The 14,734-nt window shown below is 41.5% G+C and overlaps 2 protein-coding genes and 1 long non-coding RNA gene across 3 annotated transcripts; 2 read left to right on the top strand and 1 right to left on the bottom strand.

The window, feature by feature from the left end:
* Positions 1-7: 7 nt before the first annotated feature.
* LOC143329866 (uncharacterized) lies at positions 8-1,226 on the top strand. Its single transcript, XR_013077907.1, has 4 exons — positions 8-401; positions 516-599; positions 688-764; positions 960-1,226. It is a non-coding gene; the product is annotated as an uncharacterized LOC143329866 (long non-coding RNA).
* A 2,895-nt stretch (positions 1,227-4,121) lies between these two features.
* Positions 4,122-6,021, top strand: LOC143328865 (uncharacterized). The gene is made up of 5 exons (XM_076744281.1): positions 4,122-4,219; positions 4,772-4,880; positions 5,397-5,507; positions 5,676-5,754; positions 5,840-6,021. The coding sequence occupies exons 1-5, from the start codon at positions 4,122-4,124 to the stop codon at positions 5,929-5,931; spliced, it is 489 nt and encodes a 162-aa protein (XP_076600396.1). The 3' UTR covers positions 5,932-6,021.
* Positions 6,022-7,344: 1,323 nt separating this feature from the next.
* On the bottom strand, positions 7,345-14,237 carry LOC143329293 (Y+L amino acid transporter 2). Its single transcript, XM_076745124.1, has 10 exons — positions 14,159-14,237; positions 13,295-13,824; positions 10,833-10,958; positions 10,599-10,743; positions 9,789-9,912; positions 9,450-9,553; positions 9,257-9,353; positions 8,950-9,099; positions 7,954-8,137; positions 7,345-7,719 (listed from the first exon to the last, which is right to left on the bottom strand). Exons 2-10 carry the CDS (start codon positions 13,812-13,814, stop codon positions 7,625-7,627), a joined length of 1,545 nt encoding a protein of 514 aa, XP_076601239.1. The 5' UTR covers positions 13,815-13,824; positions 14,159-14,237; the 3' UTR covers positions 7,345-7,624.
* Positions 14,238-14,734: the final 497 nt, after the last annotated feature.

The following is a 14,734-nucleotide window of genomic DNA, read 5'->3' as shown; positions in this document are numbered from 1 at the left end:
CCATTTTAATGCCCTTATTGTTTGCCTTATTGTTACAGCTGCCAAGTCAAGGACCCAGAACCAAAGATTTTTTCACTCTCTTATAGTTGTATAATTGAGAAGTAACAATAAGGAAACTGAATCTTGAATCATTTGAATCATGTCTTTACACGGTGGGAAATTATGTTCACCTGCTGCGGACAATTCAAAGAGAACCTGTTTTGTATTGTTATACTGTATTGTTGCTCATTGCCACACCCTGAGAATATCTGTGTCGCTTCCTGAAACAGAACAAAAGTAGCCCGAGGCTCTGTGGGAACATGTTCTCACGGCAGGTTTCACTCTTCTCCTGGAATAGATCTTCAACATGCTGCTGCTGTTGCTGTTTGCTGGATGTTTGGTCTCATGTGCAGCACAGACAAGTGAGTACACTGACAGGAATCGTTGGAACATTTATGAGAGATCCTTTTCAATGTGTGGACTCCAAATAAATTCATTCATGAGAATGTGGCATCATTTATTTGATGTTTCCGCAGCTTCCTTTGCCTCCTCTGCCACGGGGACGCCACATCCAGTCCAGGCAGCATCAGTGCTGCTGTCTCCTGATTCAACAGACAATGGTAAGGGCATTTTAAGTATGCAGCTTATAATTCAACTTGAAGTCTAACATGATTTGAATGATTCTGAATTTCTTTTTATGTCACACAGCTGTGGCAATCCTTCAGATAGCTGCTCAGTCCTATCAGGAGCTCAATGAATCAACAATTGGTCCAGTCCTGCACCAGGTGACTCGCTAACCTCAATCACTGTCTTTACAATCATGACCGTTCAGGGTCTAATACCCAATTCTTTTATCTCTATGATAAAACACTCATACATGCTCTGTGTTGTAATGTGTGCAGCACACAATCTGATAACATAATGTGATTATTGGACACAGATCTGAATATGATGACTTTTTAATTGTTTGCATCTTTCAGCTCTACAGCATGATCCAGCGTCTACAACCAGGTCTGGACTTCAATCTGACAATAAAGAACATCACCAGAGTCTGAAACCTCAACTCCCAAGTTTCTCTGTGTTTGTTCACTTGTTGCAGGGGAGCTACACTTGAAAAAAATGGGACTTTTGAAAACTTTGTGTTGACATCGGAGTGAGAGCTGTGACATGAGCAATGCAGAAAGATCATCCCAATGACACCTTTTACATGCAATACCTCAATTTAAAAACCATAAATGCAAAGACACGTTCCCTCTTAAATGTCACAGAATTAACTGTCTTATGATGATCTTATTGCAAATACAAACTTAACACTTTGCATTTATCACAATATAAATACTAGAGTTCCAATAATGATATATTTAATCATCTCTTAATCACCAAAAGTTACATGTGTCATCATTTTAAATAGACATTTTCACCGTGCACACATGACTGCTGAGTTTTTGTAAAATCATTCAAAGTCCATGAATAAATAAATCAGCAGCCTCAAAATCTGACTGAATTGTCATTTCACTTCACAACTGAGAAGAAGAAAAACCACTAATGGAGCTGTTTGGTAGCTCAACATGTCAGAGTCCAGATGATTAGGACCATCACTGACAGGTGAAACTAATCCACAATCACAAAGGAAAGAGACTGAGGCCACCTTTACACGTAGCAGGGCATTTTAGCAAACGGATATTTTAGCCCCTCCGTTTTCAAAAATAACATCGTGCACACAACATCGTTTTCAAAACTGTTGTCGTTTACATGAACCCCGATAAATATGAAGTCGAGCACCATCATAACTATGCCAAACCTATGGGGCGAGTGTAAACATAGGTCCCTCACATGACCTTCAGTATTTTCAGTCGCATGTTGTGACTTTTCGGAAGCTAACACGCCGTTTAACCCCGTTTACACGCCAACACATCACCGGCGTTTTCAGAAATCTCCAGTTTGGCCGGAGTTTTGATCGTTTTCCGTGAAAAGAAAACTCCGTTTGCGTGTAAACGAGAGGCCAAACCGCATGAAAACATATGCGTTTTCCCTGAGTGTAAACGGGGAATTACATGTAGAGGACACTCACACAAACAGTGACTGACAAACTAAACGTTATTGTCAGTGACAGTACAACCTGTTTCAGTGGAAACATTTTACAGAGCAGAATGACATCCAGCTCAGTGCACCTGAACAACCACACGTCAAAGCAGACGAATGAAAGTCACTGTGGATTGTACTGAAACACAGCTTTTATTCATTCAAACCTAAAGTCTGCTGGAGGTGTACAACAGTGACACAAGAGCTGTTTACCAGGCAGGTCTAAGGCAGACTGACCAAACTGTGATAGTTGATCTCCATAGAAATGTTATTGCTGCAGTTCCACTTTCAGCCAGTAGAGGGGGGCACATCAGCTGAAGATGAAGACTTAAAACTGCTCATCCTGCTCACATTATATATATTAACAACCAATACTTAAAACAAAGCATAGGACATGAAATAATGTTTTCGTGGTCACAGTCATGGTAGTGTGTCACGCTCCATTGACAAATGCTGTTTGAGTGAAGCTAAATCAAGGTCATGGTATAACATAAACTGAGTGTGAGAACAGATCATCTCCAGTGTGGTGTCAGATATATTTCTATATATGACATACAGTTACTACACGCCCCTTCTTCACATCGCTTTTAGTGCCCAGCATAGGTCAGGTTGAACAAACACATTTCAACAAACACAATCCTACATTTCCCATGATGCAACCAATAACATTTGTCCGTCAGACCTCCCCCGCCTGCATTTGGGTTTCGCCATGCTCCCACTTTATGACACAGCTTTTCTCAGAAAAGTTGAGGTCAGCATTATTTTAGTAGACTTGACAAAGCTCCTACAGGTGCCACAGAAGCCTCCCAGGTTTTACAACACTCCCTCCAGGCATCTGAAGTCTGTTACCTTATCTTCAGCGATCAGTTCACATGAACATGCAAAGCGTGGAAAGCGAGTTGCTTGCATATATCCATGAAGCAAAAAGCATGTAAATGTAGAGGGTGGGTCCATGTCTTTTTACTGAAGACTTCTTCTATTTCTGATTCTGCTTTTCTGGTCACTGATTATCAAAAGTTTGTTCCAGTGCTTGAATTAGACACAAGCTCCAGCATCTGACCTGTCAGCCAACAAAAAACAACCTCTAACAGAAGGAACATTTCGGGGGAAAGTTCATCAGATTGAATGAGATTCCTTAGAAGAAACTTTGACTTAATTGATTGCATGTATGTGTTAGGGAGGTGGCACCATGTAAATCTTATTAACAGTGTCTCGACTGTCATCTTTCAGCTCAGTGTTTCGGTGTTATGACCATGGCTTAACTATTTCGGTTCAGTCTCACTGCTTTCATGTTGTTTTTGGCTGCAGCAGCAGCAGCAGCAGCAGCAGCAGGTAGCTGTTTAAGCTGAGTAGCTGGTGAAAGTGGCTAAGTGTTTAGCAGCTAAAGAAACAAAAATTTCCCCCAAGAGGAGGAGGAGACCAAAACCAGAGCAAAAAAGGAGAGTGAATACTGGTCTTACATTGATCAGGTGGATGCAAACACAACTGCAAATGAATGTTAATGTTGCTTTCTAACACCCTCATCATGTAGCATCAATTCAAAGGTCATTTCTGCTGCCCCCAGTTAGCCAAAAAAATCTGTTGGTGTTGACGATACTGCATTTTACTCAAGCTCCATGTCTCTACAAGTTGATTTTCAAGCCGACCTCAGTGGAAGACAATGGCTGCAGACGGTATGAAATCAATAGAAAAAATTCTGATATGCTTTGAAAAGTATTCTGCCATATATCAAATGCTTACACTGTTCAGAGTAAAGGTTAAAACATACACAGTTACTGGTCCTTCAGTGTAAATGACTTGAACTAACAGTATTGAAATAGCTGAGTCCCGCTGAGTCAAATTGCTTTTTCTGTTTGCTCCTTCTACTGAATTGAATCTTCAGTTTCCTCCACTCTCTCATGCTGTGGTCCGTCTTAATCAATCATGTTGCCCTGTCCTCCTTCCCAGTTTTTCACATGACCCATGATGTGCTGCCCTTTTAAAGGCGTTGAGGCAGAGTGAGCCAACATTCAGAGGACGGCGACACACTTGGACACAGGCCTGATCTGCTTGCCTTCAGTATGGACACGAGATTCCTGTTTATCACTTCAGCTCTTCTTCTGGGGGCCACGCTCACCATCTCACTGGCAGACCTCACCTCACAATGCAAAGTCAAATGGTAATGTAGATTTTTCTGGGAGTATCGGTGCAGAGTCCACACTGATATTGAGAGTGAATGAAGAGATTTAATAGATTTGTGTTGAATCGAACTGTACATGAGTGCAATTATGTAGTCAATTCTCTATTTTTCTGAAGGCATAAAACTATTTAATTTGATTATTAATGTCCAGGCTTCTGCTGTTAATATTCACAGAGCAGATGCTACATCATGTGACCAGCTAGATACGGATAATGCTGTTTTTTACGTTGCATGACATCCAGTGTAAAGGGGCTAAATGCACGCTATTTACCTAAGAATTCAAAGGTCTGTGTCTAATTTCTCACGCATGTTATCTTGGACATGGGGAGACTTCAGGACTCACAGGACTCACATTGGTCATGCATGTGAAGAGGAAGAAAGTACTGATAATCAACAGAATTTAAAGCATGAGTCTCTTATCTGATACGTAAAGTTCATCCTTCCTGAATCATATTTTCCTGCTCAAACGCGACATGACCTTTAACTTAATATGACAGCAACGAATATTACATGGACTCTTCTGCTCTGCAGGATGTTTGGCATCTCGTGCCAAGATGTCAATGTAAAGCTGGTGAGCCAGATCAAGTCCTGGCAGATCAGGCAAGACTGTCAATACACAGGAGAGAGGTGCTCGTATGAGGTCAGAAACATCTCAGTCAACTAATAATTTGTTCAGTCATAATAAATAATTAACTTGCAGTCAAATTATGCACATAATATACATATCTCAAATAAACAGTGTACATTGTGCTTACTTTAAAGGTGTTAAGCGCAGAAGATGATCTAACAACTCAAATATAATCCAATTTCCTTTTTTTTTAAAAAAAAAATATCTTGTGAACATGTCATAAATAGAGGAAAACATTATACCATGTCTGGGTAATACTTTACTTTAAACCCCTATTTAGCATTTAGCATATAGGCTAAACAGGATCCTTAAAACATTTAAAAGAAATAAAGTAATTCCTCTGCATATGGCACAATGTTCACCAGAAACAATAACAATAAGATGCAAAGTGGATGCTGGGCTTCATGCTCAGTCGAACCTGATGCACAGTAGAAAATATCCTCATTTCCATTATGAATGAACTGAGCTTGAAATGTGCAGCATGCAGTGTTTCCTGTCAGACTGGACTGAATTTGAAATGTGCTGCAGCTTGTGTTGGCAGATCCTTACCTGATCACAGCCACGCACACGTCTCCAGCAACCAAAAAAGTGCTCAACCTTCAATTTCTTCTGGAGCAGTCCACCGTCTGCAAAGTGACTGTAAGTGCATTTTTATTCCTGAATGAGTAAACAGACCGGTGCAGCTCATGCTACAACTGTTCAGTTTCAAGCACCTGCTGGACTCACAGCAAACTCTGTTCAAGACCACAGACTTCTCTTCTGGTGCTTCATGAAAAATGTGCATCTTCTGCTGTTTGTGATGTGCAGGGAGATGCAGGATCTGACTTACCCAAAGATCTATCTGAAGACAGCACAAACTACTGCAGCCTTCAGAACCTGATGGACGGTAAATGTTTAGCTCAGGGAACAGCTATAATATCAGTGTTTTAATTTATAAGAAGCCATGATAATGTGTGTTTTTCTGTGTTCAGGAAGTGACCTGATCAATGCTGAGGGATACAAACAGTTCAGCAACAAGTGGATCTGTCCTGGGTTTGATACCGCCAACTGCACCTTCGCATAGGTGGAGAAAAACTGGTGTATTTGTTCCTCAGTTTCATTCCTATATGCATCATCAGATGAAAAAAAAATGCCATATTGCTATTTGAAATGATTTAAATGAACTAGTATTTACTCTGAAACCAGCTGTTTGTCTTATGTAAATGCAAATGGTCTGAAACTGCAGGATGCTCCACTCCCCTGAACAATACTTAAACATCGTGTTTGTTTTTAGAATAAATGAAGACAAACTGAATATACATCTTCTTGTGAGACTTGTTCAGTCAACAACCTGAAGCTTCTCATGATGAACGGTGAAAACAAGTCAGCAATAGAAATCATTTGTTTTAATCCCACAGACATTTAAAACAGATTCAGCTGAACTGGAAAAGTGGAGGGGGAAGTTTTACCTTTAATTTAAAAGGATGTCGTATATATAAATAAAACACAAATAAACACAACATTTTTCTTTTTTTTTCTTTTTTTTTTTTTTCTAATTTATGGCATTACATCTGTCTTGTACTGCACAAAAGATACTTTTGAGTTCTCCCTACTTTTAGCCATGATTGTGCTGTTTCCATAGAGGTGCAGGAAACAAGCGCAGTGAGTTAAAAAATGTGACTGGAGCAAAATCACCCACAAACTGCTCGGGGTTCTCAGGGTTAAATATCATCTGGCTGCTTTCCAATAAATATGAAACACAAAAATCACATACAGTCCATGCCACGTCCTATAAATAATCACATGAATACTGCTACATTATCATTTGACAGCATGTAACTGCAGCAGCGTGATGTGAGTCACCTCCTGTAGCTGGCACAGGCTGGCATGTGTAGGACTGACAATGATAAAACAGCTCCCCTTGGTGGAGAAGCTGCAGCCTGCTCAAGGGGAATGAGTGAGTTTGTGAGGGAGTTATGACCCGGTTGCAGGAAATGTTTTGCCTGCACTGAAATAACAAGTTGGTTCACTCATATGACTCAGTGCCTGCAGACAAACCACAGATCTCTCAGATTAGTCACACGATGCTGTGTAATATCTGTGAGGTGTGGTGAGGTTTGCCTTAAAATGGTCAAACTAAAGTCTTATTTAACAGCAACAATGGTGAAATACACTTAAGGTGATTGTGAAGTTATTTTAATCAAAGATAATATGTGAACAAACAATGCAGTTAACCTAAACTGTTTCACTGTGACGCAGATCAGGAACCAGTCCTAGAATATTGGCTGAAAGTGACAATTTTATGGTGAATATACTTCTGCAAATTGAGGACGATCACATGATTGAATTCTAGCAACATAATAATTATTTGATGTATTCTTTTAAAGAATGTCAGACAAAAAAAAAAAAGAAAAAAAAATCAGCTCACATCTTCACACAAGTCTGAAAACTGAAATGTGAGCTCAGTGCTTTTTCCACAGTTTTATTCAATCCCGTCCTTGATCTCTGTAGAAAAGTATATTTTCAGAAGAAAGGAGAAACATTTTGCAGTTTCTCAAGAGGCCTGCTCCTCTGTGGGGAGTCATTTCAGATGTCAGGCCTTTTTCTTAACTTGACCTGGCAGAAGTAATCCTCACAAATGTTGTGAGCCCGCTCTTGGCCGCTCTGTCCATGAAAGTCCGTGTTTTTCTGTGTTTGGGGAGCGTGAACGTTAACGTGGATGAAACTTAGGCTTCCGGCAGAAAGCTGGCGACTGAACGGCCGAGTTTGTCTGCAGCTCACTGCGTCTTACCGCCGACCGGTGCTTCTGTCTCGGTGTCAAACTCGGTCAGGCAGCAGTAGAGCAGCATCTGAGTGAATCTGGTGGCAATGGCTGGAAGAGGAAAAGAGGTGAGAGGAGGGAGGACATGGGAGGGATGGGAAAAGACAGAGGGAGTGGAGAGATCACTTGCAGCTCACTCTGATAATCCAAGGTGATTAATGCTGTATTTTGAAGTCACTTCCTCCTCACATGTTCGAACACGGCTCAGCAAACACCGGGCAGTAATTAACTGACACAGTCTACACATGCATTTTCTTTACATGGACATTTGAGACTAAAGCTTACCATTTAACTTCCTTAAAAATTTGGGCCTCCTCTCCTCAGGGAGGTAAATGGCCACATAGTAGACCGGCACCCCGGACAGTGCAATGCCAATCCCTATGAGAGAATTGATGGTGTCTCCGTACAGAGGGACGATGACTAAGAACAGGCTGCACAGACAGTAGATGAAGGGGAAGAACAAGGTCAGCTGTGGAGAGAAAAAGACACAAATTCTTAGTTTGTAATATATCTTGTGTGTTTACATGCAGATGGTTGAAGCCAATGGAAACTGTGTTATCATGTTCAGAATCAGAGTTCATGACAGTCCCACTAAACTTTCTCCCTGAGTCTCCATAACTTTGGGTGAAAGCAAGCACAGAATGTCAAATTTCTCTGTTCATTCAACGCTAAAAGGTCACTGAGGTTGGGCTGGTGAAAGGTCAGTTGAAGAGGATAAAGACAAAGCTTCTTCCCTCAGGCCATCAGGATGCTGAACTCACTGTGGGTGTATGTGAACTCCTTGCACTGCACCTCGCATTTGCATATTTGCAATCATGTGAGGACAACATTTTGTTGTTTAATTTGCCTTACAGTCATGACATATCTATTTTTCATATTTTTTATATACTGCAGTGTTGCACAGCCCACCTGTTATATGTCATTTCTATTTTGTGTTTTAACTCTTTTTCTTATTATTCTTTATTGCACACAAGCCTTTTGCTGCATAGCCTTAAGAGTATACCTCCCTGAATTTCTTTGCACACATCTGATGAGCATATATATATATATACTGTGATCAACTCTGTACACATCTATTTCAAGTCTGGTTTCTATCATTTTTTCCCTGTTAACATTTTTTTTGGGAGAGTTTTTCCCTTATCTCTTCCTTATATAAAGAGACAGAGGTGTCCTGTACAGATTGTAAAATCCAAATTGTATACTGGGCTATATAAGTGTGAGTGTGCACATATACACTATGTACTGTATGCATGTAATAATATTCAGTAACAAAAGCAGCACCTTCACAGGTCTGTGTCTGTCTGGCTGAGTGATGCGCAGGTAGATGAGGCCGGCCACAGACAGACCCACATAGAGCCAGTAACTAAAGCTGAAATAGTTGATGAGCTGGAACACGTCCTCCACACACAGGAAGATCAGACCCATTAACCCCTGCAGCCAAACAGCACAAGCAAATCAAAAGTCACATCAGAACATGGACTCATTCTCAATATGTAAGGTTTCATGCACGTTGTTCCTTTGTTTACGTATACGCATGTGAGGAATCTGATGCTCATTTGTATTCAAGATTAATATGAATGGTCCTCACATTGAACAGCAGAGCAGGTATGGGTGTGTAGCGCTCCATGTGAATCAGACTCAGACTGTTAGGGAGGTGGCCCTCTCTGGCCCCGACAAAAAACAGACTGCATGAACAACAAAGATGGCAAGTTATTGGCAACATGCTCAGTGTGATGTGAGCTAATAATAACATCAATGTCTGTTCAGTATTTCCTGTTTACCGCGAGGCAGCGATGATGGAAGCATTAAGTCCTCCGTAGCAGGACATGGCCACTGAAACAGGGATGATCCATTTGAACGGCCCCAGGACTGCATTCCCAAATGTCTGTGGTCAGATTAACATGGTTTATTGCAAATTCCACAGTCTGGATGAAAAAGCCTTATCAGATATGTTTTCACAGGAGCCTATCAGTGCCTCATACTGTTATATAATTCACTGACATCATGCAAGCAACTTCCACTAGTTGCTGAAGCCAGAGTTCAAAATGCCTGGAGTCAAGTGAGACTATACTTCATAATCAGAGGGAATTATCTCTCTCAGGTGACTGCTGGTGTCTTACCACAGCGACGGCATCACTGGCCAGCAGCGACGGCATGTCCAGAACCACATAGTATGCCACGTTGGTCAGCAGATACACGATGGTCACTATGGGCATGGAAATGGCAATGGCCAGGGGCAGATTCCTACAACGACACAGAGAGCGGTTACTGACTCACTGAAAACCTGCAGTAAACAGATCATAGAGTCCATGTTTCTCATGCTGTATCATTACAGCTGGACTACTTCTGTCAAATTCGCCTCAACAAAGCAAACAAGAAAAGAGGAATGAAAATCAGTAAGAAGTGTATCTGGCTCTGCAGCAGCATGTCTCACAGAAGTCTTCTGAACAGACTGCAGTGAACTGCAATAACTGATATGTTGGCCACTTGGGAGCAGCGGAAGCTGTAAACAGCTTGAGTGGAAAAACGTACAAAGATGGTTTTGGTGACGTTTTTTTTTTTTTTTTGAGTTTGAATAAAAACAATCTTACTTCTGTAAAAGAGATAAACTTGAATTCGGACTACTTGAGGTATGAAGTGGTATTATGAGACAGGACGGGCCAGGGCTAGCTGGTTAGCATGCTAACTTCAATAGATATCTGCAACACAATACACAGATGTCTTCGTTAGAACTGTTGCCTTTTCACTTTCTGTTGATAATATTAGTTTTTTAGTGTTTTAAACTAAAATTCTGGTCAAATCTTACACATTGCTCCTTTGAAGCAGGAAAATCAAAACAATGAGCTGAATCTTTGTATTGTAGGCCGTATAGTCATGTGATAATTCTCTTTATCACTACATCAATCCTACAGTCTCTTCTGGTGTGCTACCTGTCTGGATTCTGAATCTCCTCAGTGACAAAGTTGAGTGTATCCCAGCCGGAGTAGGAGAACAGAGCTGAATAGAGAGCCAAAGCTATGGCTCCAGGATCTGTAGAGGAGCCCTCAAATGAGCTCTCGAAGCTCTTTGTTTCTCCTACAGAAAGAGAAATCAAAGTTTAAAGCACATTGTGTTTTTATTAGTCATGTTTTCTCTGACGCGTTTCTAATTTTCTGTGATCCTACCAGAAGAAAGTTTCAGGATTCCTACAATGATGATGAGGCAGAGCGCCATGAGTTTGGTGTAAGTGAAAATGTCCTGGACCAGAGTCCCCCACTTGACATAGGCACAGTTGATAAAGATGAGCATACCTGGACAAAGCAGAGGAATAAGGCAATGAATGAATCTCCCTTTGCACAATTGAGATGTTAATTCAAACAAACACGGCCTAATACAGCTTCTAGTACAGCTTCTGCTTTCTTGTTGGGTTGTGCTTGTACAGCAGAATGAAGAATGCTGCCGTCATGCTCAAGATTGCTGACTGTCTCCTTTGTGTCAGGTGGACCTTTTTCAGTGTGAAACTGAAAAAAAACTCACTTCTTGGTTGGTGACTCATGACTCAAAGCATTGCTGCTCTCTAACCTAAATACCACTTCTGCTAACAACATTCTTCACAGCACAAAGCCAGGCTGCAAACCATGGTGGTATTTTTATAGGACTGGACTGGCTTTCTAACTATAGCTGATGGCAGGTCTACACACACACACACACACACACACACACACACAGAGGGTGAATAGATAGCTAAACATGTGCTAGGACTATAATACCACTCTACCACTTGTTTTTGCTCATGTCATCCTTAATGGGCAGAACACTTATGACCAGGGTTCTAAATTAACACCCGCCAACCCGCCAAATGCGGGTTAAAATTCATATTGGCGGGTGTAAATAAAAACTTACTAGCCAATTTGGCCGGTAATGCATTAGGCAATCATGTCAGTCAGAGCCGCTCTACAGTTCTTGGTCATTTGTCCCCCTGACAGTCCGTCCTACAGTTCCCATGAACACTGTCGTAATGCTACGTGATGACGTACAAAACGCCCATTGGCTGTGCGCAGTTTGTAGTGCAACCGGCGCGAGAAACCACGGAAACGCAAACACGAAGAAGAAGAAGAAGAAGAATGAACGGCGGCGTATAAACTGTAAAAAAGGAGAGTGAGCTAGCTAAAAGTAAAAAGTAAAGTTAAACTAAATGCGTGGTTGGGACAGACGTCTGGGGGGAGAAGAGGAAGGAGGCAGGGGATGAGAATGTCGACAAAGCGTGCGAAACGAAGAAAAGAAAGTTTAACGCTAAATGGCTGACAGGTCGTGAATGGCTTGAGTTTGATCACGAAAATGCCGTCATGTTTTGTAAGGATTGCCGCATGTACACGAAAGAAAAAAACAAGACGAATAATTTTGTGGTGGGGACTAATAATTTTAAAGTGGAGGCAGTAAAGGACCATGAGAATGCCCGAAGTCATCAGGAGAGCCGAAGGAGTCTGCAGTACTGACTGCTGCACTGTTTGTGTTTTCTAGTTGTACATACATAATTCAATTTATTACCAATGCAGTTTTTTGCAAGTGTTTAAGTCATGGCTGTTACTTATATATATATTTCTTATTAAAGAAGGAAAGCAGAAACACTTTAAGTTGAAAGGAAAAATACATTTTATTAGGAATGTAATGATACTAAATACTGGAAAAATGTATTTTAGAAAATAATAAATCTGACAGCATTTTTTGTTTGTATAAATTAAATATTTGCACTTTCTGTTTATATTTTGTTTCATGTGTTGTACTTTCTGTGCATTTTTCATGCCAATAATGTAAATAAAATGATCAAATGCATTCAGTGGCACTCATAATCTCTCTTATTTTCACCGGGAAAAAATTTGGCTAGTGGAAATTCTGATTGGCTGGTAACTTTAGAAGATCACCAGCCACATTGGCTGGTGATCAAAAAAGTTAATTTAGAACCCTGCTTATGACTGCTTCACAGTAAAAGCCACCTTGTTAAAGTTTTTTATTTCATCCTCATCTGAATTGAGGGTTTAAGGACAGAGGGCACGGCCCCTTCGATGCTCTGATACTGTGATCAGACAGTGAGGGTGATATGAGTGAGATGAAATTGAAAACAGTAACTGGGAAACATGCATGCCTCTTTCTTGTGAATCGCTTGTGTGTGTGAAGGCTTTGAATCCAGTGGCGGACCCTGCCACTAACAATGGAAACTATGAGAAAGAGATGTAATCACAGAATATACATAAATGAACAGACTATGCTGACTGTAAATAGTTTCAAAAAAAATGTTCGATTGTAACTTTAAGGGCTCTTTGCTGCCTGCAGCTCAATAGTCAAAGTGCTTCTTGGGGTGACTGAGGGCAGTTGAGTTGTACTGGTACTGGAGTGAGGCCAAAGTGGGCATCAGAGGGAAAATGTCAAACACTAGATGGCAATAAAGTCAGATTTCCATTCTCGTTATACAGACTTGTATGTTTCACGGTAGACAGTGCACATGTATAGAAAAAATAACACAACCTAGAGTGTACAGATTCAGATTTCAATTTCTCAAAGTCTGATTCTTGCAATCTGTTTTTCTGGGTAATACGCTAAAGTTCATCTCACACACAGACACACACATGATAGGAGGAGTGTTTCTTACAGAGGCAGGCAGCAGCAATAAGCCGGACAGAATCATAGGGCGCCTGGCAGGTGGGGTAGAAAGTCTCTACCAGATAGTTGGCGAAGGTCAGTGAAATCACAGCCTGGCTGGCCGGCTCGATCAGCAGTATGGATGTCCACAGACGGATGAAAGCCAGGAAGCCTCCAAACGACTCCAGGATGTAGGCGTAGCTGGCTCCAGACTTGGTGATGGTGGTGCCGAGCTCTGCGTAGCACAAAGCCCCAAAAACTGAGAAAATGCCTCCAACAGCCCAAATTAGCAAAGACAGCCCGTAAGAGCCACTGTGCATGAGTACACCCTTCGGCGAGACAAAGATCCCAGAGCCAATCATGTTGCCAACAATGAGGCAGATTCCATTTATGAGGGAGATTTCTCTCTTCATCTGCATTTTCTCTCCTCTCCCATCGTTTGGAGCCTTTAAGTCCTCATCAGACGGAGCCCGTGAACTCGGGCATATCGTCTGTGACAAGACCCCCATCTTCAGCCTCAGATCCCCCATGAGTGCAGTGCTGATGTGGAGATGACAGGGCAAGTATTAAAGGGGTTTATTGCGATATAACAGTCAAAGCACAGTGTTAGTCCATATAAATATGACATGCTTTTCTTAAATATACTTTCTCTTTCATGTCTAATTACACATTTCAAGATAGGAACATAAAAACTGAATAGCTACCAATGTCCAGTATACAAGAGGAAAAGGTCATGCATGTGGCCAAATCTCCCAGTAACATATTCCTCCATAGTCCACTCTTTAAGCATCAAGACAGGACCACAACATACATTAGTTATAGTAATCCATGACGCAAAAGGCAAACGTGTCAAAAGGACAGTTAGTTAACTTACTTTGCTTACTTCTTGAAGATCAACAGGTGTATTTTCTTCCTCTGAACATGTAGAGACTCCCTCAGGTCAGTGCTGCTCTGCTTAAGGAGGCAGTGAGACATTGGTGAGATCACATCTGAGTGGTAGCAACAGGACGGTCGATGTTGCAATCCCTGCAGCCCAGCACAACCACAACGAGTGTTTTTCCAGCACAGCCGAACCGCACTCTCGTGTTCCCTCCTGTGCTATTTTCAGAGACAAGCAGACCTCATCTGTGCCCCCAGAGAGCCATCAACAGTTAAGAGAGAGCGAGCCAAGCTGCTTCAGGGTGAACAGACAGGATACAGTCAGTAGATTGTATGACAGAGCATATCATGATGTGTAGTGTCATTAAAAATTTTGAGCCGCTGTGATTGGGCCAAAAGCTGCTTCGCTGCCAGACACTCAGACAGGTTAGTGCACACAGGAGCAGATCAGGAGACAATGGGCTACACAGGAGCAAGACAGCCTGGCCGACAGAGACACAAACAACTCTTAGCATCTCGTTTTTGTTGTTCTGTGTCTTTTTTGTGGTCATTTTGCATCTTTTTCCTGACT

The sequence above is a fragment of the Chaetodon auriga genome, chromosome 12 (assembly GCF_051107435.1).
Source record: "Chaetodon auriga isolate fChaAug3 chromosome 12, fChaAug3.hap1, whole genome shotgun sequence".
NCBI lineage: Eukaryota > Metazoa > Chordata > Actinopteri > Chaetodontiformes > Chaetodontidae > Chaetodon > Chaetodon auriga.
This window is presented reverse-complemented; position numbering and strand designations above follow the sequence as displayed.

What these genes read in the sequence shown, in the direction of transcription:
- LOC143328865 (XM_076744281.1), top strand. Translation starts at nt 4,122, where the DNA reads ATGGACACGAGATTCCTGTTTATCACTTCAGCTCTTCTTCTGGGGGCC. An exon ending in GAGAGAGGTGCTCGTATGAG is followed by an intron (nt 4,881 to 5,396) that starts GTCAGAAACATC and finishes AATGTGCTGCAG; the next exon opens with CTTGTGTTGGCAGATCCTTA. An exon ending in CCTTCAGAACCTGATGGACG is followed by an intron (nt 5,755 to 5,839) that starts GTAAATGTTTAG and finishes TTCTGTGTTCAG; the next exon opens with GAAGTGACCTGATCAATGCT.
- LOC143329293 (XM_076745124.1), bottom strand. Translation starts at nt 13,814, where the DNA reads ATGGGGGATCTGAGGCTGAAGATGGGGGTCTTGTCACAGACGATATGC. An exon ending in TCCATCATCGCTGCCTCGCG is followed by an intron (nt 9,354 to 9,449) that starts GTAAACAGGAAA and finishes TTGTTCATGCAG; the next exon opens with TCTGTTTTTTGTCGGGGCCA. An exon ending in ATTTTTAAGGAAGTTAAATG is followed by an intron (nt 7,720 to 7,953) that starts GTAAGCTTTAGT and finishes TTCCTCTTCCAG; the next exon opens with CCATTGCCACCAGATTCACT.